The sequence below is a fragment of the Oncorhynchus mykiss genome, chromosome 4 (assembly GCF_057628025.1).
Source record: "Oncorhynchus mykiss isolate SJ-2025 chromosome 4, ASM5762802v1, whole genome shotgun sequence".
Taxonomy (NCBI): Eukaryota; Metazoa; Chordata; class Actinopteri; order Salmoniformes; family Salmonidae; genus Oncorhynchus; species Oncorhynchus mykiss.
In genome coordinates, this window is record NC_143025.1 from 45,471,488 (window position 1) to 45,494,978 (window position 23,491).

At 45.7% G+C, this 23,491-nt stretch overlaps 1 protein-coding gene and 1 pseudogene across 2 annotated transcripts; both read left to right on the forward strand.

Moving 5' to 3' along the window:
- Positions 1-3,812: 3,812 nt before the first annotated feature.
- On the forward strand, positions 3,813-12,688 carry LOC110521009 (vitellogenin). Of its 2 annotated transcripts, none has more exons than XM_036969084.2 (34): positions 3,813-3,857; positions 4,023-4,043; positions 4,185-4,336; positions 4,428-4,679; positions 4,769-4,930; positions 5,021-5,169; positions 5,261-5,411; positions 5,519-5,676; positions 5,742-5,907; positions 6,150-6,275; positions 6,524-6,742; positions 6,837-7,054; positions 7,149-7,246; positions 7,356-7,480; positions 7,576-7,677; positions 7,788-7,907; positions 8,003-8,189; positions 8,286-8,379; positions 8,464-8,649; positions 8,771-8,930; positions 9,050-9,263; positions 9,348-9,643; positions 9,787-9,846; positions 9,949-10,023; positions 10,134-10,340; positions 10,481-10,632; positions 10,730-10,877; positions 10,977-11,103; positions 11,202-11,385; positions 11,482-11,576; positions 11,707-11,801; positions 11,934-12,099; positions 12,184-12,345; positions 12,454-12,688. In XM_036969084.2, exons 1-34 carry the CDS (start codon positions 3,818-3,820, stop codon positions 12,564-12,566), a joined length of 4,980 nt encoding a protein of 1,659 aa, XP_036824979.2. In that variant the 5' UTR covers positions 3,813-3,817; the 3' UTR covers positions 12,567-12,688. The 2 variants fall into 2 exon arrangements, with proteins under 2 accessions (XP_036824979.2, XP_090089572.1); XM_090233446.1 differs by having other exon boundaries at positions 9,351-9,643.
- Positions 12,689-17,805: 5,117 nt separating this feature from the next.
- LOC149984029 (vitellogenin-like) lies at positions 17,806-18,988 on the forward strand (annotated as a pseudogene).
- Positions 18,989-23,491: the final 4,503 nt, after the last annotated feature.

Here is a 23,491-nt window from a genome sequence, read left to right on the forward strand (position 1 = left end):
TGCGGGATTGTTTTCAGTGTACATGTTGTACACGGCTGTCCGTGTATTTTGTATTTTGCTGGACTGTTTAAGTTCCCTGTGTTTGGGGCATTTGTTTGGGTTGGCGTCGTTTCACCGTTGTGGTGCAAATAAAGTAGAGCTACCCAGAACTCTCTGCTTCCTTCGCCTGACTTCTTCCTCCACTACACCCCTGGCGTTACAGAATCCCGCACCATTAAAGAATGGAGTCAGGGAGAGCAGCTGCCAACCCCCTCCCATCGATGGAGGAACGTGTCCTCCACCATACCACCGTCCTCCATCGGATAGGATCCGCGATGGACTAGATGATGGAGAGAATGGACCGATGGGAGAGGAGTGGTCTCCTCTCTCCACCTTCGGTTCCTCCAGCTCTGGATCCCCCTTCTCCTCCCTCCCCCTCTGGCTATAGCGCTCTCCGTCTTGCGCTCTCGAGGGACTATGATGGAGCGGCGGCGGGGTGTCAGGGGTTTCTGCTTCAACTGGAACTGTACCTGGCGACCGTGAGGCCCACTCCCTTGGGAGCGGAGAGGGTGAGTGTCCTCATCTCCTGCCTGGCGGGTCGTGCTCTGGAGTGGGTGAACGCGGTCTGGAATGGCCCAGACTCGGTGAAGGAGCACTACCCGGAATTCACCCGGCGGGTTAGCGACTGTTCCACCTTAGGCAGGAGAAGAGGAGTGCACAGGATTACGCGTTGGAGTTCCGGACCTTGGCCGCTGGGCCTGGGTGGAACGACAGGGCCCTGATAGACCACTACCGGTGTAGTCTCCGGGAGGACGTCCGCAGGGAGCTAGCGTGTCAGGACAACACTCTCTCCATTGATGAACTCATCGACATGTCTATCCGGCTGGACAATCTGCTCGCTGCCTGCGGGCGTTCGGAGAGGGTCCTGTTCGTTCTACCACCCAGCGCCACCGCTTCCATTCCTATGGAGTTAGGGGTGCCGTGCCGTGTGGTACTGGAAGAGGAGGCCCATCTGGGAGTCGAGAGGGCAGGCGGAACGCTTCTCGGTCACCCCAGGTGAGTCAGCACCAAACTCACCCAGAACCCCCTGTTGGTCACATGTTTGTCTTGATTTTATTCCTTGATTTTTCCCCCGTCTTCCTAGAATAAGGCGCTAGTCAATTCAGGTGCAGCTGGGAACTTTATGGATCGCGGACTCGCCATCAAGCTGGGTGTTCCGCTCGTGCCGATAGATTCTCCCTTCCCCGTGCACTCCCTAGACAGCCGGCCGTTAGGGTCAGGGTTGGTCAGGGAGGCCACGGTTCCACTGGACATGGTGACGCAGGGGAATCATAGGGAGCAAATTAGTCTGTTCATTATCGATTCGCCTGCGTTTCCAGTGGTGCTGGGGATTCCCTGGCTGGCTAGTCACTATCCTAAGATTTCGTGGAGACAAGGGGTTCTCCAGGGGTGGTCAGAGAAGTGTTCTGGAAGGTTTCCATCGGTGCCACGTCGGTGGAGAGTCCAGACCAGGGTTCCACGGTGCGCATCCCCCCTGAATATGCCGATTTGGCAATCGCTTTCAATAAGAAGAGAGCGACTAAATTACCACCTCATTGACAGGGGAATTGTGCGATAAATCTCCAGGTAAACACTGCGCTTCCCAAGAGTCACGTGTACCCATTGTCCCAGATGGAGACGTTGGCTATGGAGACATATGTCACCCGTCTTTTTTTGTGAAGAAAAAGGAGGGAGGTTTCCGTCCGTGCATTGATTATAGAGGTCTAAATGTCATCACAGTGGGGTTTAATTACCCACTACCTCTCATCGCTACGGCGGTGGAATCATTTCACAGAGCACAGTTTTACACAAAACTGGATCTCAGGAGCACGTATAGTCTGGTGCGTATTCGGGATGGAGATGAGTGGAAAACAGCGTTTAGTACCACATCGGGCCACTATGAGTACCTTGTCATGCCGTTTGGGTTTTAGAATGCTCCAGCCGTCTTTCAATCCTTTGTAGACAAGATTCTCAGGGACCTGCACGGGCAGGGCGTGGTTGTCTATATCGATGATATTCCGATCTATTCCGCCACCCGCGCCGCGCATGTGTCTCTGGTACGCAAGGTGCTTGGTAGACTGCTGGAGCATGACCTATACGTCAAGGCTGAGAAGTGTGTGTTCTCCAAATGACCCCAGGCGTTACAGCTACAGTAAAAAAAAGGGTTAAAGGTAGATTGAATGCCTGGTACATTCCAAAATTATTATTATTATTATAGAAGTCATTCATAATAGGGATAATAGAGATGATGCTTGGGCCAAGGCCAGGAACAGAGGCTTAGGCCCGGACTGGCAAGCTTTTAAGCAACTGAGGAATCATTGTGTATCATTTTGGAAAACTGTCAAATCCCTAAAGAGATCTTCTTCCTGTTTTATTAAACATGATCAAGAAAGACAGTATTCCAAAAGTATGGAAATCAGCTCTTGTGCTACCACTCCATAGGGGCGGGGATAGTAGTGATCTTAATAATTATCTCCCCTTTTCAAGGCTTCCTTGTCTAGCTAAGATTCTAGAATTCTTGGCAAATGTACAACTTTGCTCCTTTTTTTCCAGATATATGTATTTTGAATGTAAACCAATCAGGGTTTAGGACAGGGCATAACACTATTAAAGCATCCCCACTCCGCTATGCAATCTGGTTTCAGAGCTGGTCATGGGTGCACCTCAGGCACGCTCATGATCCTAAACGATATCATAACCGCCATTGATAAGAGACATTACTGTGCAGCCGTATTCATCGACCTGGCTAAGGCTTTCGACTCTGTCAATCACAACATTCTTATTAGCAGACTCAACAGCCTTGGTTTCTCAAATGATTGCCTTGCTTGGTTCACCAACTACTTCTCTGATAGAGTTCAGTGTGTCAAATCGGAGGGCTTGTTGTCCGGACCTCTGGCAGTCTCTATGGGGGTGCCACAGGGTTCAATTCTAGGGCCGACTCTCTTCTCTGTATACATCAGTGATGTCGGTCTTGCTGCTGGTGATTCTTTGATCCACCTCTACACAGACGACACCATTCTGTATACCTTTGGCCCTTCTTTGGACACTGTGTTAACTAACCTCCAGACAAGCTTCAATTCCATACAACTCTCCTTCCGTGGCCTCCAACTGCTCTTAAATGCAAGTTAAACCAAATGCATGCTTTTCAACCGATCGCTGCCTGCACAGCATCACTACTCTGGAAGGTTCTGACTTAGAATATGTGGACAATTACAAATACCTAGGTGTCTGGTTAGACTGTAAACTCTCCTTCCAGACTCACATTAAACATCTCCAATCCAAAATTAAATCTAGAATCGGCTTCCTATTTCGCAACAAAGCATCCTTCACTCATGCTGCCAAACACACCCACATAAAACTGACCATCCTACCGATCCTCAACTTCGGCGATGTCATTTACAAAATAGCCTCCAACACTCTACTCAACAAATTGGATGAAGTCTATCAGATAAATAGAGAAAAATAACTAATGTAATATTTAAAGAAAAATTAAGTTTGTAGTACACATACCTTGTTGGATAAAACAACACGTGATTCTCCAGATAATTTTCATTAAAGAACTGACTTAGATGGACATTGATCTGTGAAGGGCTAAATGGCAGTGGGGCAGGTTAACCTAACCTTTATGTGGCCACCTCAGAACTAGTGATAACCAACTCAACAGGCTTTATTGTTAGCACATACTGATCTCAACTTATGTAACATTAGTTAATTATATATTTTGTTACGATTGTTTTTGTCGATAGAGCATTTCTTTAAAAGGCGGACTGGGACTGTTGTTCCTCACATCACACTGGTCATGAGAGCAGTAGTACTTGCACTGACTCTAGCCCTTGTGGGTAAGTACAGTTTTTCTGTCTTATTCTAGTGCAGATATTATAACTAACTTCATGTAAATATAATTAAGTTATGTAAATATTGAAATGTACAAATCTGTATCTATGACATTTTTTGAAAAACATTCAGTAACATATTGTGACAATTATTTTTGTTTTATCTTGTAGCGAGTCAATCTGTTAACTTTGGTAAGTACATATTATTTTTATGGATTTTTACTTATGTTTATTAGGTAGTTTCACTTCTGCATTTTTTTCTAGTTGAATAAATTAAGTAAAACCAGTTCTCAGATCAGTTGATCATCAAATATGTTTTGATTGTTATTACAGCCCCTGATTTTGCTGCCAGTAAGACCTATGTGTACAAGTATGAGGCACTGCTCCTGGGTGGTCTGCCTGAGGAGGGTCTGGCTAGAGCTGGAGTAAAAGTAATCAGCAAAGTTCTTATCAGTGCAGTTGCAGAGAATACCTACTTGCTGAAGGTATTTAATATATACGAAGTTCCGACACAAACAATATCTTAATGTGATGTCCATTACATTGACTAATACATCAATTGATATCTTCTTGTAGCTTGTGAACCCTGAGATCTTTGAGTACAGTGGTGTGTGGCCCAAAGATCCTTTCGTCCCAGCTGCAAAACTCACTTCAGCCCTGGCTGCTCAGTTCTCGATTCCCATCAAGTTTGAGTATGCCAAGGGTGTTGTGGGTAAGGTATTTGCCCCCACTGCTGTCTTTGAAACAGTGCTGAATGTCCATAGAGGTATCTTGAACATTCTTCAGCTCAACATCAAGAAGACACAAAACGTCTATGAGTTGCAGGAGGTAAAACTTGTATATGTTCATATGTAGATGCAAAACATGTTTCAGTAAGCAATGTTTGAGTTCCTCACTCATGCTCTCTTTTGTGTTAGGCTGGAGCTCAGGGAGTGTGCAAGACCCACTATGTGATCAGGGAAGATGCCAAGGCAGAGCGCATCCATTTGACCAAGAGCAAGGATCTCAATAACTGCCAGCAGAGAATCATGAAGGACTTTGGTCTGGCTTACACAGAGAAGTGTGTAGAGTGCCGGCAGGTATGAGCATAAATATCTATTTTGGGGGTTGGAAAAACATAACCAGAAACACTTCCCATAACAATACAACTCTGTGTTTTGTCTAAAAAGAGAGGGGAGGCCCTGATGGGAGCTGCCACTTACAACTACCTCATGAAGCCCGCTGCCAATGGTGCTCTGATCTTGGAGGCCACTGTTACTGAGCTCCATCAGTTCACACCATTCAATGAGATGTCAGGAGCTGCCCAAATGGAAGCAAAGTATGTTGACTGATTTGTGGTACAAAAGGAAAACATTTTCATTTTATTAAGCTTATAGGTTTAAAAGTTTCCCATGAACTACCTTTCACAGACAAATGTTGACTTTCGTTGAGATCAAGAAGGATCCAATTGTTGTCCCCGATAATAACTATGTTCACCGTGGATCCATCCGGTATGAGTTTGCCACTGAGATTCTCCAGATGCCCATTCAGCTCCTTAAGATCAGCAACGCACGTGCTCAGGTACAGTGACTCAATGACTCTATCTATTATTTGATACAATAGCCTGACAATATGTAAAGCCAAAGATAACAAAGGTTTAATACAAGCACTTCATTATAATTGTTTAGGCTGTGAAGATCCTGAATCATCTGGTCACATACAACACGGCACCGGTCCATGAAGATGCTCCTCTTAAGTTTCTGCAGTTTATTCAGCTCCTGCGCGTGGCAAGCTCTGAGACTATTAATGCCATCTGGGCTGAGTTCAAGGCCAAACCAGCTTACAGGTAAAAAAAAAATATTGCTCAATTGCTCAAACAAAGACACAATGACAGAAAACCTTTTTTTTCAGACACTGGATCCTGGATGCTGTCCCCTCCATCGGAAGATCAGTGGCTGTGAGATTCATCAAGGAGAAGTTTTTGGCTGGTGACATCACTATTTTTGAGGCTGCTCAGGCTCTGGTTGCCGCTGTGCATATGGTGGCTGCTGATCTGGAGACTGTCAAGCTTGTTGAAGTAAGTAAACCTTTAAATGATGTTTAAGCATTCTTATAGATTTCCTCATTAAGATTACAAAAAATTGTAGCATGAGGTGGTCTAGTCTAGTCTAGCTTTTTGAAGCTGGTCACATATGTGCTCGCAACCGTCTGGTTGCGAATCCTGGTCCCACTTTACTCCTTCTACACTGTCCTATCTCCTCAATATTTTGAAAGAAATTATATAAAGATGACTCAAAACAATACCTTTTTCACCACCAGAGCCTGGCTTTCAACCACAAGATTCAGACACACCCAGTTCTACGTGAGCTCGCCATGCTTGGTTATGGCACCATGGTTTCCAAATACTGTGTTGAATATCCCAACTGCCCCGCTGAACTTGTGAAGGTAAACTGGATGTATTTTCCTATAATCATTTACATTTGAGTCACTTAACAGATAGATGCTCTTACGATAGCTAGGTGAGATAGCAACATATCACAATCGTATCAAGTATATTTTCCCTCAAAAAAATATTTATCAGCAAAGTCAGTGCTATTGGGATACTCTTCAAAGAGGTAGATGTCATCTCATGTATATGATGATCTACTGATTGAGGTTATTCAAACATATCTACTGTACATGTCTTCCCACAGCCCATCCATGAACTTGCTGTTCAGGCTGTTGCTAATAGCAAATTTGAGGAACTCTCCATGGTTCTTAAAGCTCTGGGTAATGCTGGCCATCCTGCTAGCATTAAACCAATCACAAAGCTCCTGCCCGTGTTTGGAACTGCAGCTGCTGCTCTGCCCCTGAGAGTCCAGGCTGATGCAGTCTTGGCCCTGAGGAACATTGCTAAGAGGGAGCCTAGAATGGCGAGTACAGTCCCTCCATTAAATTGCAAATGACAACATCATCATTCTCATTGGCGAAGTCCATTCAAATGTCTGCATTATTGTTGTGAAATAGGTCCAGGAAGTTGCTGTGCAGTTGTTCATGGACAAGGCTCTCCACCCAGAGCTCCGCATGCTTGCCTGCATTGTTCTGTTTGAGACAAAGCCCCCAATGGGCCTGGTGATTATTTTAGCTAGCATTCTGAAAACAGAGAAAAATCTGCAGGTGGCTAGCTTCACCTACTCTCACATGAAGTCCCTGACCAGGAGCACCGCCCCTGACTTTGCCTCAGTGTAAGAGCACTCTTTCACCTTTACATGTCATTACATCTCTCTCAATATCTATGGAATCAGATTTAATAACATAGTTACTATTCCTTCATTTTAGTGCTGCTGCCTGCAATGTTGCTGTCAAGATGCTCAGCACCAAATTTAGAAGATTGAGCTGCCACTTCAGTCAAGCCATCCACCTGGATGCCTATTCCAGTAAGGTCCTCCTCTTATCTTCCTTGGCTTGCAACGACTGGCCCATTAGCGTCATTCACTAAACATCAACAAAGTCAATCATTAACAGTCATTTTTCCCCATTTTAAAGATCCCCTGAGGATTGGTGCTGCTGCCAGTGCTTTCTACATCAACGATGCTGCCACCCTTTTCCCCAGAACTGTCGTGGCCAAAGCTCGCACCTACTTTGCTGGAGCAGCTGCTGATGTTCTTGAGGTAAAGGCATTTTTTTTCAAAGTTCCTTGAAATGATAATGATTGAGAACATTTAAAACACTTTTAAACTGTCCAAGCTTAATGTTTGCCCCTTAGGTTGGAGTGAGAACTGAGGGAATCCAGGAGGCTCTTCTGAAATTACCCCCAGCTCCTGAAAATGCTGACAGGATCACGAAGATGAGGCGTGTCATTAAGGCTGTAAGTATCAACAATCACTACGTTACACATTTATCTTAAATTGCTTCAATCCCTGTGGATTTTTAAAATGAAATTCATCAATCAGGCTTGCTTTACTCATCTATCCACAGCTGTCTGACTGGAGGTCCCTATGCACAAGAAAGCCCCTAGCCTCCATATATGTGAAGTTCTTTGGACAGGAAATTGCCTTTGCCAACATCGACAAGTCCATCATCGATCAGGCACTTCAGGTACAACAGATGATATAACTTAATAGTCTCCAAAAGTATTCATAAAACATTCACAGTTGAGGGACAAAACAGCTAAACCTAATAGTATCCCACAGCTTGCCAACAGTCCTTCTGCACACGCTTTGGGAAAAAATGCCTTGAAGGCACTGTTGGCTGGAGCAACTTTCCAGTATGTTAAGCCCCTGCTGGCTGCAGAGGTGCGTCGCATCTTCCCCACCGCTGTTGGTTTGCCCATGGAGCTCAGTTACTACACTGCTGCTGTCGCTAAAGCATACGTCAATGGTAACTATATCATAATAGTTCTTGCTTAGTAATTAGTAGTTCTTCGCTAGATCTCTGATCTCCCATATGAATGTGCTTTTATCTTTATGTTCTTAGTCCGTGCCACTCTGACACCTGCTCTGCCTGAAACCTTCCATGCTGCCCAGCTATTGAAAACAAACATTGAGCTACACGCCGAAGTTAGACCAAGGTAGGTATAAGACCAATATTTTCTGATGACATCATTAATACCACAAATCTTGGTAAATTTAACAAATGTCTCCTCTTCCTGTAGCATTGTCATGCATACATTTGCTGTGATGGGAGTGAACACTGCATTCATCCAGGCTGCTATTATGGCAAGAGCTAAGGTCCGCACAATTGTCCCTGCAAAATTTGCAGCACAGCTTGACATCGCTAATGGCAACTTCAAGTTTGAAGCTTTCCCTGTTTCCCCTCCTGAGCATATTGCTGCCGCACAGTAAGGGCAATCTTTTTCTTGGTCAGAAAAGAGGATGTAATAGCTGTTTAAATTAAGTTCATATTTTTTTAACACGGCTGCCGACGTACAGTTTTCTTGAGATCTATGTTCCTTCAAACAGCATTGAGACCTTTGCTGTGGCAAGAAATGTGGAGGATGTCCCAGCCGAGAGAATAACTCCCTTGATTCCTGCCCAAGGAGTAGCAAGAAGCACACAGCAGTCCAGGGATAAGTTCACATCTATGATTGCAGACTCTGCTGCCTCTTTTGCTGGAAGTTTGGTGAGTTTGTATGAAATACTTGTTCAAAACTAAATCCACATAAGCATTGCCAATCAGAAATGATTAACCACAGACCCCAGACATTTGATACATTTTGTGAATTTATATCATTTTTTCAGTCAAGATCTTCTGAGATCATCTATTCTGATTTGCCATCCAACTTCAAGCCCATCATTAAGGCAATTGTAGTCCATCTTGAGGAGACAATCTGTGTCGAAAGGCTTGGAGTCAAAGCATGCTTTGAATTTACCTCAGAGAGTGCTGCCTTCATCAGAAACACTCTTTTCTACAACATGATTGGAAAGCATTCAGTCCTTATTTCTGTGAAACCATGTAAGCATTCATTTGGTAATAAGCCAAGTTCAGCATATACTTGCAACAATTTGTTTAGCTATTTGTAATGCATTCCATTTTTAGCAGCATCTGAACCCGCCATCGAGAGGCTGGAGTTTGAAGTGCAAGTTGGACCCAAGGCTGCAGAAAAGATTATCAAAGTCATCACCATGAACGAAGAGGAGGAAGCTCCCGAGGGAAAAACTGTACTGTTGAAGCTCAAGAAAATTCTGCTGCCTGATCTGAAGAACGGCACCAGAGCTTCCTCTAGTTCCAGCAGCTCTAGTTCCAGCAGCTCTCGCTCTAGTAGTTCCCGCTCTAGATCCAGAAAATCAGAGAGCAGCAGCTCTTCCAGCTCCTCCAGCTCTCGCATCTCCAAGGTAAGGCTACTGTTTGTCACCAAACTCTTTGAGTCAGATATTTATGGAGTTGACAAACAAGGCACAGACTTGTTGCAAACATACATAGATGTTAAAAATGTGAAGAGAATTTATTAAATGTATTAATATTTTTACCCAAATAGCCTGACGGCCCAGACCAGCCTTACAACCCCAACGACCGCAAATTCAAAAAGAATCACAAGGTACAATATTGAGGAATTTTCATCTACGGTATGGTTGACAAAAATAAATGTTTGTATAAAAGTTTTTCCGTAAATACCCTGGGTTTTGCTGTTTGTTTGCAGGACTCTCAAGCCACCTCCAATGTCATCTCCAGAAGCAAGAGCAGTGCCTCTAGCTTCCATGCCATCTACAAGCAGGTGACACTTCACCATCATAACTTGAGTCAAGATTATCATCTCTTTCATTGTGTGCCATTGGGAGAGAGCGCAGAGATGAATTAAGATTTAAAATGTGTTTCTCTTCTCAGGACAAATTCCTTGGCAATAAACTTGCCCCTATGGTGATCATCCTCTTCCGTTTAGTGAGAGCTGACCATAAGATAGAGGGATACCAGGTTACTGCTTACTTGAACAAAGCTACTTCCAGACTGCAGATCATTATGGCTGCCCTTGATGAGAACGACACCTGGAAACTGTGTGCTGATGGTGTTCTGCTCAGCAAACACAAAATCACTGTAAGATCAAATATCTTGTAAAATGGTGCTACAATATAAGTTTTCTGATCATTTTTTTAATGTTTAGCTTGTACCGTGGGTAGCAATAACAACTAATGTATACTAAAAAAATGTACACTTTATTTTGTTCTCCTAATTAGGCCAAGATTGCTTGGGGGGCAGAGTGCAAGGATTATAACACCTTTATCACTGCTGAGACTGGTCTTGTTGGTCCAAGCCCTGCAGTTCGTCTGAGGTTGTCTTGGGACAAACTCCCCAAGGTTCCCAAGGCTGTTTGGCGCTATGTTAGGATGTACGGTTACTCATTTGTTATTTACTAGTGATAGCTGAATAATGTTACAGAACAAATCAAGAACAACTTCTGATTTGTGTAACCTTTTCTCTTCTAGCGTGTCTGAATTCATCCCTGGGTACATCCCATATTACCTGGCTGACTTGGTTCCAATGCAAAAAGACAAAAATAGTGAGAAACAGATTCAATTCACTGTGGTTGCCACATCTGAAAGGACCCTGGATGTCATTCTGAAAACACCCAAGGTGAGGAACATTGTTTTTCCCACAATAGCATTTTCTGCTGTTTTATTTCTCCAGACTTCTCTTGGTTGACTGTTTCTGATTTGTGTATCTAAATCACAGATGACACTGTATAAACTGGGTGTGAACCTCCCCTGTTCTCTGCCATTTGAGTCTATGACTGATCTTTCTCCCTTTGATGACAACATTGTTAACAAAATCCACTACTTGTTTTCTGAAGTCAACGCAGGTAAGCAGAAACAATAAAAAAACTAAAAAACAAAACAATGTCACAGTACAACGTTAAAAAAGGCAAGGAAGGTATAAATTAACACTATTGTTTTCCAGTTAAATGTAGCATGGTCAGAGACACATTGACAACATTTAACAACAGGAAGTACAAGATCAACATGCCTCTCTCCTGCTACCAAGTTTTGGCTCAGGATTGCACCATAGAGCTCAAATTCATGGTTCTGCTGAAGAAGGATCACGGATCTGAACAAAACCACATCAATGTGAAAATCTCTGACATGTGAGTATTGTTTTAGAAAACAATTGCTTTTGACACAAATATATTTCTTAGTTCCATCAATAACAATGTATGAAATGTTATCTTTGACACTTCCAGTGATGTTGACCTGTACCCTGAGGACAATGATGTGATAGTGAAGGTCAATGGAATGGAAATTTCCAAAGACAACCTCCCATACGAGGACCCCTCAGGTTTCTCATGCTCCTTCAACCTTATTTATCAACATCATAATAACTAGAATAATCTAATGTACTGCAGTAATAAGATAATAGAAAATGGCCTCATCCATAAACTACAACATTGTTTATTTTCATGCCTAAGGTTCTATCAAGATCAAACAGAAGGGTGAAGGTGTGTCTCTCTATGCCCCAAGCCATGGTCTCCAAAAAGTCTACTTTGATAAGTACTCATGGAAGGTGATTGGAATCTTATGTCATGATATCAATAATACTGTATCATTAAATTTATGAATAGCGTATTACTTGTTTGAAGGGTACTAATAGATAAGCTACAGTTGTTCTAAGTTGTTGTGTGATTTTGGCACTCAGATTAAAGTTGTGGACTGGATGAAGGGACAGACCTGTGGACTCTGTGGAAAGGCTGATGGCGAACACAGACAGGAGTACCGTACACCCAGTGGCCGCCTGACCAAGAGCTCAGTCAGCTTTGCCCATTCCTGGGTGCTTCCTTCTGATAGCTGCCGTGATGGGTCTGGTAAGTCTTAACCCACCGCTTATGCTGCATTACAAATGTCAGTTCACTTAGTTAACATATTATTGCTGTACCTCTCTATGTCAGAATGTCTCATGAAGCTCGAGTCTGTGAAGCTGGAGAAGCAGGTGATTGTTGATGACAGGGAGTCCAAATGCTACTCTGTTGAGCCTGTGCTGCGCTGTCTGCCTGGATGCCTCCCAGTGAGGACCACCCCCATCACCATCGGTTTCCACTGCCTGCCCGTCGGTGAGTCTATAATGGACAACTGTTTTACTGAAGACACCATACTGTTCTGATGTATCCAATAAATACTGATCTGCAGTTCCTAATTTCTTACTTTCTTTCCTATTACAGATTCCAACCTGAACCGCTCTGAAGGTCTGAGCAGCATCTATGAGAAGAGTGTGGACCTGATGGAGAAGGCAGAAGCCCATGTGGCCTGTCGCTGCTCTGAGCAGTGCATGTAGTGCTGTGGTGGAGCAGATACTGTAACTTTTATAACAGAAAATATGTAATTTCACATCACTGAGATGTAACCTACAACATTATTGACCACTCAAATTGTAATAAATCCAACTGTGCATTCAAAGATGGTCTCTGATACATTTTTCCACATTTTTCATTTGCAAAAAGAGCCCTCTAATAAGAGACATTTCATGGACATCACTTTTCATGGTGAATTATGAAATTTAAAAAAACTATTTAAAAAAAAATATGTCAGTGCCAAAAACACCTTCAGCTTGACAGAGGAGTTATATTGTAAACACATCCAACTTGCTATGACTGTTCAGTATACCATTTCCATTGCACTGCATCTACACCAAATACAATAGCTTAGACCAATATTGTTTTGTTGTCATCACAATCAATTGAAGGGAAAGACAGTTTGTCAATTTCATAAATCAATGTAAAGAACTATATCTCTTTTCACATTTGGTGTTGGTGTATCAGCAACATTTCACTGAATGTACATTTTAAAATTATATTTAATATTTAAGGAAAAAAAACTATATTTACTATGATAACAAATAGATTACGCTGTCTGACATTCAAATGTATAAAACTACATGACTTTAACAAAAGGTAATACAATGAAAATACTTTTGACATTAAATCTGTACAAATGACATCTAAGAACAAAAACATTACCTTAAAAACCACACTAACTTGTCCCTCTGTCACTCAGCAGTCAAAATATTATGGCTCTATCAAAACACAGTCAGGGGCCTTGTCCGTCCCAAAAACACTTGGCCTTGCCCCCATGGCAATCCAACTCGATGGATTCTCCATTCACCGAGTGGACAGGACATTGGATTCAGGAAAATTGACAGGGGGAGGTGTATGCCTCTTCATCAACAGTAAATGTTGTCCTAACTCTAGCGCAATGGAAGTCTCTACCCATTGCTCATCCGTCTTGAAATACTTGATAGACAAATGCCAAACTTTCTACCCCCGAGAGAGTTTTCAGCTGTTATCATGATTGCTGTATGTGTTCAATCTCAGGATAAGAAAAACAGGCAGGAAACCATGCCCCCAGAGGATGCTTTCCTTGTTAGCTCCTTATGTGAGATATGTGAGAATACAGAACTAAGACTTGTGTCATCACAAAGAGGACCTTAAAAAGTTTCAGTGAACAGGCTTTTTTACATGATCTTTATATGATTGACCTTGATTGTATTTCAGCTATCCCTGAACCTAATTTAGCTTTGATCCTTTTTGCAGATGACTTACTATTGTGAATAATCATGCTACTCTCACGACTCCTACCAAAGGTGGCTCCCCCTCCTGTTCGGGTGGCGCTCGGCGGTCCTCGTCACCGGCCTACTAGCTGCCACTGATCCCTTTCCCCCCTTTTCTGTTTATTAGTTGCACCTGTGTTTAGTTTAGGATAATTGGTTGGGCTTTATTTACCAGCCGGCCCGCCTGCTGGTTGTGCGGGATTGTTTTCAGTGTACATGTTGTACACGGCTGTCCGTGTATTTTGTATTTTGCTGGACTGTTTAAGTTCCCTGTGTTTGGGGCATTTGTTTGGGTTGGCGTCGTTTCACCGTTGTGGTGCAAATAAAGTAGAGCTACCCAGAACTCTCTGCTTCCTTCGCCTGACTTCTTCCTCCACTACACCCCTGGCGTTACAGAATCCCGCACCATTAAAGAATGGAGTCAGGGAGAGCAGCTGCCAACCCCCTCCCATCGATGGAGGAACCATACCACCGTCCTCCATCGGATAGGATCCGCGATGGACTAGATGATGGAGAGAATGGACCGATGGGAGAGGAGTGGTCTCCTCTCTCCACCTTCGGTTCCTCCAGCTCTGGATCCCCCTTCTCCTCCCTCCCCCTCTGGCTCCAGCGCTCTCCGTCTTGCGCTCTCAAGGGACTATGATGGAGCGGCGGCGGGGTGTCAGGGGTTTCTGCTTCAACTGGAACTGTACCTGGCGACCGTGAGGCCCACTCCCTTGGGAGCGGAGAGGGTGAGTGTCCTCATCTCCTGCCTGGCGGGTCGTGCTCTGGAGTGGGCGAACGCGGTCTGGAATGGCCCAGACTCGGTGAAGGAGCACTACCCGGAATTCACCCGGCGGGTTAGCGACTGTTCCACCTTAGGCAGGAGAAGAGGAGTGCACAGGATTACGCGTTGGAGTTCCGGACCTTGGCCGCTGGGCCTGGGTGGAACGACAGGGCCCTGATAGACCACTACCGGTGTAGTCTCCGGGAGGACGTCCGCAGGGAGCTAGCGTGTCAGGACAACACTCTCTCCATTGATTAACTCATCGACATGTCTATCCGGCTGGACAATCTGCTCGCTGCCTGCGGGCGTTCGGAGAGGGTCCTGTTCGTTCTACCACCCAGCGCCACCGCTCCCATTCCTATGGAGTTAGGGGTGCCGTGCCGTGTGGTACTGGAAGAGGAGGCCCATCTGGGAGTCGAGAGGGCAGGCGGAACGCTTCTCGGTCACCCCAGGTGAGTCAGCACCAAACTCACCCAGAACCCCCTGTTGGTCACATGTTTGTCTTGATTTTATTCCTTGATTTTTCCCCCCTCTTCCTAGAATAAGGCGCTAGTCAATTCAGGTGCAGCTGGGAACTTTATGGATCGCGGACTCGCCATCAAGCTGGGTGTTCCGCTCGTGCCGATAGATTCTCCCTTCCCCGTGCACTCCCTAGACAGCCGGCCGTTAGGGTCAGGGTTGGTCAGGGAGGCCACGGTTCCACTGGACATGGTGACGCAGGGGAATCATAGGGAGCAAATTAGTCTGTTCATTATCGATTCGCCTGCGTTTCCAGTGGTGCTGGGGATTCCCTGGCTGGCTAGTCACTATCCTAAGATTTCGTGGAGACAAGGGGTTCTCCAGGGGTGGTCAGAGAAGTGTTCTGGAAGGTTTCCATCGGTGCCACGTCGGTGGAGAGTCCAGACCAGGGTTCCACGGTGCGCATCCCCCCTGAATATGCCGATTTGGCAATCGCTTTCAGTAAGAAGAGAGCGACTAAATTACCACCTCATTGACAGGGGAATTGTGCGATAAATCTCCAGGTAAACACTGCGCTTCCCAAGAGTCATGTGTACCCATTGTTCCAGGTGGAGACGTTGGCTATGGAGACATATGTCACCCGTCTTTTTTTGTGAAGAAAAAGGAGGGAGGTTTCCGTCCGTGCATTGATTATAGAGGTCTAAATGTCATCACAGTGGGGTTTAATTACCCACTACCTCTCATCGCTACGGCGGTGGAATCATTTCACGGAGCACAGTTTTACACAAAACTGGATCTCAGGAGCGCGTATAGTCTGGTGCGTATTCGGGATGGAGATGAGTGGAAAACAGCGTTTAGTACCACATCGGGCCACTATGAGTACCTTGTCCTGCCGTTTGGGTTATTTAATGCTCCAGTCGTCTTTCAATCCTTTGTAGACAAGATTCTCAGGGACCTGCACGGGCAGGGCGTGGTTGTCTATATCGATGATATTCCGATCTATTCTGCCACCCGCGCCGCGCATGTGTCTCTGGTACGCAAGGTGCTTGGTAGACTGCTGGAGCATGACCTATACGTCAAGGCTGAGAAGTGTGTGTTCTCCAAACGACCCCAGGCGTTACAGCTACAGTAAAAAAAAAGGGTTAAAGGTAGATTGAATGCCTGGTACATTCCAAAATTATTATTATTATTATAGAAGTCATTCATAATAGGGATAATAGAGATGATGCTTGGGCCAAGGCCAGGAACAGAGGCTTAGGCCCGGACTGGCAAGCTTTTAAGCAACTGAGGAATCATTGTGTATCATTTTGGAAAACTGTCAAATACCTAAAGAGATCTTCTTCCTGTTTTATTAAACATGATCAAGAAAGACAGTATTCCAAAAGTATGGAAATCAGCTCTTGTGCTACCACTCCATAGGGGCGGGGATAGTAGTGATCTTAATAATTATCTCCCCTTTTCAAGGCTTCCTTGTCTAGCTAAGATTCTAGAATTCTTGGCAAATGTACAACTTTGCTCCTTTTTTTCCAGATATATGTATTTTGAATGTAAACCAATCAGGGTTTAGGACAGGGCATAACACTATTAAAGCATCCCCACTCCGCTATGCAATCTGGTTTCAGAGCTGGTCATGGGTGCACCTCAGGCACGCTCAAGATCCTAAACGATATCATAACCGCCATCGATAAGAGACATTACTGTGCAGCCGTATTCATCGACCTGGCTAAGGCTTTCGACATTCTTATTAGCAGACTCAACAGCCTTGGTTTCTCAAATGATTGCCTTGCTTGGTTCACCAACTACTTCTCTGATAGAGTTCAGTGTGTCAAATCGGAGGGCTTGTTGTCCGGACCTCTGGCAGTCTCTATGGGGGTGCCACAGGGTTCAATTCTAGGGCCGACCCTCTTCTCTGTATACATCAATGATGTCGGTCTTGCTGCTGGTGATTCTTTGATCCACCTCTACACAGACGACACCATTCTGTATACCTTTGGCCCTTCTTTGGACACTGTGTTAACTAACCTCCAGACGAGCTTCAATTCCATACAACTCTCCTTCCGTGGCCTCCAACTGCTCTTAAATGCAAGTTAAACCAAATGCATGCTTTTCAACCGATCGCTGCCTGCACAGCATCACTACTCTGGAAGGTTCTGACTTGGAATATGTGGACAATTACAAATACCTAGGTGTCTGGTTAGACTGTAAACTTTCCTTCAAGACTCACATTAAACATCTCCAATCCAAAATTAAATCTAGAATCGGCTTCCTATTTCGCAACAAAGCATCCTTCACTCATGCTGCCAAACACACCCACGTAAAACTGACCATCCTACCGATTCTCGACTTCGGCGATGTCATTTACAAAATAGCCTCCAACACTCTACTCAACAAATTGGATGCAGTCTATCAGATAAATAGAGAAAAATAACTAATGTAATATTTAAAGAAAAATGAAGTTTGTAGTACACATAACTTGTTGGATAAAACAACACGTGATTCTCCAGATAATTTTCATTAAAGAACTGACTTAGATGGACATTGATCTGTGAAGGGCTAAATGGCAGTGGGGCAGGTTAACCTAACCTACGGGTGTATGTGGCCACCTCAGAACTAGTGATAACCAACTCAACAGGCTTTATTATTAGCACATACTGATCTCAACTTATGTAACATTAGTTAATTACATATTTTGTTACGATTGTTTTTGTCGATAGAGCATTTCTTTAAAAGGCAGACTGGGACTGTTGTTCCTCACATCACACTGGCCATGAGAGCAGTAGTACTTGCACTGACTCTAGCCCTTGTGGGTAAGTACATTTTTTTTGTCTTATTCTAGTGCAGATATTAACTTACTTCATGTAAATATAACTAAGATATGTAAATATTGAAATGTACAATTCTGTATCTATGACATTTTTTTAAAAACATTCAGTAACATATTGTGACAATTATTTTTGTTTTATCTTGTAGCGAGTCAATCTGTTAACTTTGGTAAGTACATATTATTTTTATGGATTTTTACTTATGTTTATTAGGTAGTTTCATTTCTGCATTTTTTTCTAGTTGAATAAATTAAGGAAAACCAGTTCTCAGATCACAAGATCATCAAATATGTTTTGATTGTTATTACAGCCCCTGATTTTGCTGCCAGTAAGACCTATGTGTACAAGTATGAGGCACTGCTCCTGGGTGGTCTGCCTGAGGAGGGTCTGGCTAGAGCTGGAGTAAAAGTAATCAGCAAAGTTCTTATCAGTGCAGTTGCAGAGAATACCTACTTGCTGAAGGTATTTATTATACATGAAGTTCCCACACAAACAATATCTTAATGTGATGTCCATTACATTGACTAATACATCAATTTATATCTTCTTGTAGCTTGTGAACCCTGAGATCTTTGAGTACAGTGGTGTGTGGCCCAACGATCCTTTCGTCCCAGCTGCAAAACTCACTTCAGCCCTGGCTGCTCAGTTCTCGATTCCCATCAAGTTTGAGTATGCCAAGGGTGTTGTGGGTAAGGTATTTGCCCCCACTGCTGTCTCTGAAACAGTGCTGAATGTCCATAGAGGTATCATGAACATTCTTCAGCTCAACATCAAGAAGACACAAAACGTCTATGAGTTGCAGGAGGTAAAACTTGTATATGTTCATATGTAGATGCAAAACATGTTTCAGTAAGCAATGTTTGAGTTCCTCACTCATGCTCTCTTTTGTGTTAGGCTGGAGCCAGCAGAGAATCATGAAGGACTTTGGTCTGGCTTACACAGAGAAGTGTGTAGAGTGCCGGCAGGTATGAGCATAAGTATCTATTATGGGGGTTGGAAAAACATAACCAGAAACACTTCACATGACAATACAACTCTGTGTTTTGTCTAAACAGAGAGGGGAGGCCCTGATGGGAGCTGCCACTTACAACTACCTCATGTAGCCCGCTGACAATGGTGCTCTGATCTTGGAGGCCACTGTTACTGAGCTCCATCAGTTCACACCAATCAATGAGATGTCAGGAGCTGCCCAAATGGAAGCTGTCAGGGGTGCGTGAATGAGGACCCAAAAGCGAATTAACAAAACAGAGTTTCTTTAATGACGAAACACACGTAGGCTCAGATGGACAGGCAGATTCCGACAGGACAGGACAAGGTTAGATGAACAGGCAGATTCCGACAGGTTGCAGCAAACATGACGATAGTCTGGTTCAGGCATGAGTAACACAAACGAGAATCCGACAAAGACAGAAGCAGAAACAGAGAGAGATATAGAGACCTAATCAGAGGGAAAAAGGGAACAGGTGGGAAAAGGGGTGAACGAGGTAGTTAGAGAAGACAAGGAACAGCTGGGGGAAAGAGGGGAAGAAAAGGTAACCTAATACGACCAGCAGAGGGAGACAGGGTGAAGAGAAAGAACAGGAACAGGACACAACATGACAATACATGACAGTACCCCCCCACTCACCGAGCGCCTCCTGGCGCACTCGAGGAGGAAACCTGGCGGCAACGGAGGAAATCATCGATCAGCGAACGGTCCAGCACGTCCCGAGAGGGAACCCAACTCCTTTCCTCAGGACCGTACCCCTCCCAATCCACTAGGTACTGGTGACCACGGCCCCGAGGACGCATGTCCAAAATCTTACGGACCCTGTAGATAGGTGCGCCCTCGACAAGGATGGGGGGGGGGGGGGAGACGAGCGGGGGCGCGAAGAACGGGCTTAACACAGGAGACATGGAAGACCGGGTGGACGCGACGAAGATATTGCGGAAGAAGAAGTCGCACTGCGACAGGATTAATGATCTGAGAAATACGGAACGGACCAATGAACCGCGGGGTCAACTTGCAAGAAGCTGTCTTAAGGGGAAGGTTCTGAGTGGAGAGCCAAACTCTCTGACCGCGACAATATCTAGGACTCTTAGTTCTACGCTTATTAGCAGCTCTCACAGTCTGCGCCCTATAACGGAAAAGTGCAGACCTGACCCTCTTCCAGGTGCGCTCGCAACGTTGGACAAAAGCCTGAGCGGAGGGGACGCTGGACTCGGCGAACTGAGATGAGAACAGTGGAGGCTGGTACCCGAGGCTACTCTGAAAAGGAGATAGCCCGGTCGCAGACGAAGGAAGCGAGTTGTGGGCGTATTCTGCCCAGGGGAGCTGTTCTGACCAAGACGCAGGGTTGCGAAAAGAAAGACTGCGTAAGATGCGACCAATAGTCTGATTGGCCCGTTCTGCTTGACCGTTAGACTGGGGGTGAAAGCCGGAAGAGAGACTGACGGAAGCCCCAATCAAACGGCAAAACTCCCTCCAAAATTGAGACGTGAATTGCGGACCTCTGTCCGAAACAACGTCTCACGGAAGGCCATGAATTCTGAAAACATTCTCGATGATGATTTGTGCCGTCTCTTTAGCAGAAGGAAGCTTAGCAAGGGGAATAAAATGAGCCGCCTTAGAGAACCTATCGACAACCGTAAGAATAACAGTCTTCCCCGCTGACGAAGGCAGTCCGGTGATAAAATCTAAGGCGATGTGAGACCACGGTCGAGAGGGAATGGGAAGCGGCCTGAGACGGCCGGCAGGAGGGGAGTTACCGGACTTAGTCTGCGCGCAGACCGAACAAGCAGCCACGAAACGACGCGTGTCATGCTCCCGGGTGGGCCACCAAAAACGCTGGCGAATGGAAGCAAGCGTACCCCGAACGCCAGGGTGGCCGGCTAACTTGGCAGAGTGAGCCCACTGAAGAACGGCCAGACGAGTAGGAACGGGAACGAAAAGAAGGTTCCTAGGACAAGCGCGCGGCGACGGAGTGTGAGTGAGTGCTTGCTTTACCTGCCTCTCAATTCCCCAGACAGTCAACCCGACAACACGCCCCTCAGGGAGAATCCCCTCGGGGTCAGTGGAGGCTACTGAAGAACTGAAGAGACGAGATAAAGCATCAGGCTTGGTGTTCTTAGAGCCCGGACGATAAGAAATCACGAACTCGAAACGAGCGAAAAACAGCGCCCAGCGCGCCTGACGCGCATTAAGTCGTTTGGCAGAACGGATGTACTCAAGGTTCCTATGGTCAGTCCAAACGACAAAAGGAACGGTCGCCCCCTCCAACCACTGTCGCCATTCGCCTAGGGCTAAGCGGATGGCGAGCAGTTCGCGGTTTCCCACATCATAGTTACGTTCCGACGGCGACAGGCGATGAGAAAAATACGCGCAAGGGTGGACCTTGTCGTCAGAGAGGGAGCGCTGAGAAAGAATGGCTCCCACGCCCACCTCTGACGCGTCAACCTCGACAACGAACTGTCTAGAGACGTCAGGTGTAACAAGGATAGGTGCGGATGTAAAACGATTCTTGAGGAGATCAAAAGCTCCCTGGGCGGAAACGGACCACTTAAAGCACGTCTTGACAGAAGTAAGGGCTGTGAGAGGAGCTGCCACCTGACCGAAATTACGGATGAAACGACGATAGAAGTTCGCGAAGCCGAGAAAGCGCTGCAGCTCGACGCGTGACTTAGGGACGGGCCAATCAATGACAGCTTGGACCTTAGCGGGATCCATCTTAATGCCTTCAGCGGAAATAACAGAACCGAGAAATGTGACGGAGGAGGCATGAAAAGTGCACTTCTCAGCCTTCACAAAAAGACAATTCTCTAAAAGGCGCTGGAGGACACGTCGAACGTGCTGAACATGAATCTGGAGTGACGGTGAAAAAATCAGGATATCGTCAAGGTAAACGAAAACAAAGATGTTCAGCATGTCTCTCAGGACATCATTGACTAATGCCTGAAAGACAGCTGGAGCGTTAGCGAGGCCGAAAGGAAGAACCCGGTATTCAAAGTGCCCTAACGGAGTGTTAAACGCCGTCTTCCACTCGTCCCCCTCCCTGATGCGCACGAGATGGTAAGCGTTACGAAGGTCCAACTTAGTGAAAAACCTGGCTCCCTGCAGGATCTCGAAGGCTGAAGACATAAGGGGAAGCGGATAACGATTCTTCACTGTTATGTCATTCAGCCCTCGATAATCTATGCAGGGGCGCAGGGACCCGTCCTTCTTCTTAACAAAAAAAAACCCCGCTCCGGCGGGAGAGGAGGAGGGGACTATGGTACCGGCGGCAAGAGCTACAGACAAATAATCTTCGAGAGCCTTACGTTCGGGAGCCGACAGAGAGTATAGTCTACCCCGGGGGGGAGTGGTTCCCGGAAGGAGATCAATACTACAATCATACGACCGGTGTGGGGGAAGAGAGGTGGCCCTGGACCGACTGAACACCGTGCGCAGATCGTGATATTCCTCCGGCACCCCTGTCAAATCACCAGGCTCCTCCTGTGAAGAAGAGACAGAGGAAACAGGAGGGATAGCAGACATTAAACATTTCACATGACAAGAGACGTTCCAGGAGAGGATAGAATTACTAGACCAATTAATAGAAGGATTATGACAAACTAGCCAGGGATGGCCCAAAACAACAGGTGTAAAAGGTGAACGAAAAATTAAAAAATAAATGGTTTCGCTATGATTACCAGAGACAGTGAGGGTTAAAGGTAGCGTCTCACGCTGAATCCTGGGGAGAGGACTACCATCCAAGGCGAACAAGGCCGTGGGCTCCCTTAACTGTCTGAGAGGAATGTCATGTTCCCGAGCCCAGGTCTCGTCCATAAAACAGCCCTCCGCCCCAGAGTCTATCAAGGCACTGCAGGAAGCTGACGAACCGGTCCAGCGTAGATGGACCGACAAGGTAGTGCAGGATCTTGAAGGAGAGACAGGAGTAGTAGCGCTCACCAGTAGCCCTCCGCTTACTGATGAGCTCTGGCTTTTACTGGACATGAAGTGACAAAATGACCAGCGGAACCGCAATAGAGACAGAGGCGGTTGGTGATTCTCCGTTCCCTCTCTTTAGTCGAGATGCGGATACCTTCCAGCAGCATTGGCTCAGCACCCGAGCCGGCAGAGGAAGATGGTAGTGATGCGGAGAGGGGGGCAACGGAGAACGCGAGCTCCTTTCCACGAGCTCGGTGACGAAGATCAACCCGTCGCTCAATGCGAATAGCGAGTTCAATCAAGGAATCCACGCTGGAAGGAACCTCCCGGGAGAGAATCTCATCCTTTACCTCTGCGCGGAGACCCTCCAGAAAACGAGCGAGCAAAGCCGGCTCGTTCCAGCCACTGGAGGCAGCAAGAGTGCGAAACTCAATAGAGTAGTCTGTTATGGATCGATTACCTTGACATAGGGAAGACAGGACCCTGGAAGCCTCCTCCCCAAAAACAGATCGATCAAAAACCCGTATCATCTCCTCCTTAAAGTCCTGATACTGGTTAGTACACTCAGCCCTTGCCTCCCAGATTGCCGTGCCCCACTCACGAGCCCGTCCAGTAAGGAGAGATATGACGTAGGCGATACGAGCAGTGCTCCTGGAGTAAGTGTTGGGCTGGAGAGAAAACACAATATCACACTGGGTGA

Excerpts from the sequence above, each read along its gene's own strand:
- LOC110521009 (XM_036969084.2), top strand. The coding sequence starts at position 3,818 with ATGAGAGCAGTAGTACTTGCACTGACTCTAGCCCTTGTGG. Across the intron at positions 7,481-7,575 it reads CAGCTGCTGATGTTCTTGAG|GTTGGAGTGAGAACTGAGGG; the intron begins GTAAAGGCATTT and ends TTTGCCCCTTAG. Across the intron at positions 9,264-9,347 it reads CCTTATTTCTGTGAAACCAT|CAGCATCTGAACCCGCCATC; the intron begins GTAAGCATTCAT and ends TTCCATTTTTAG.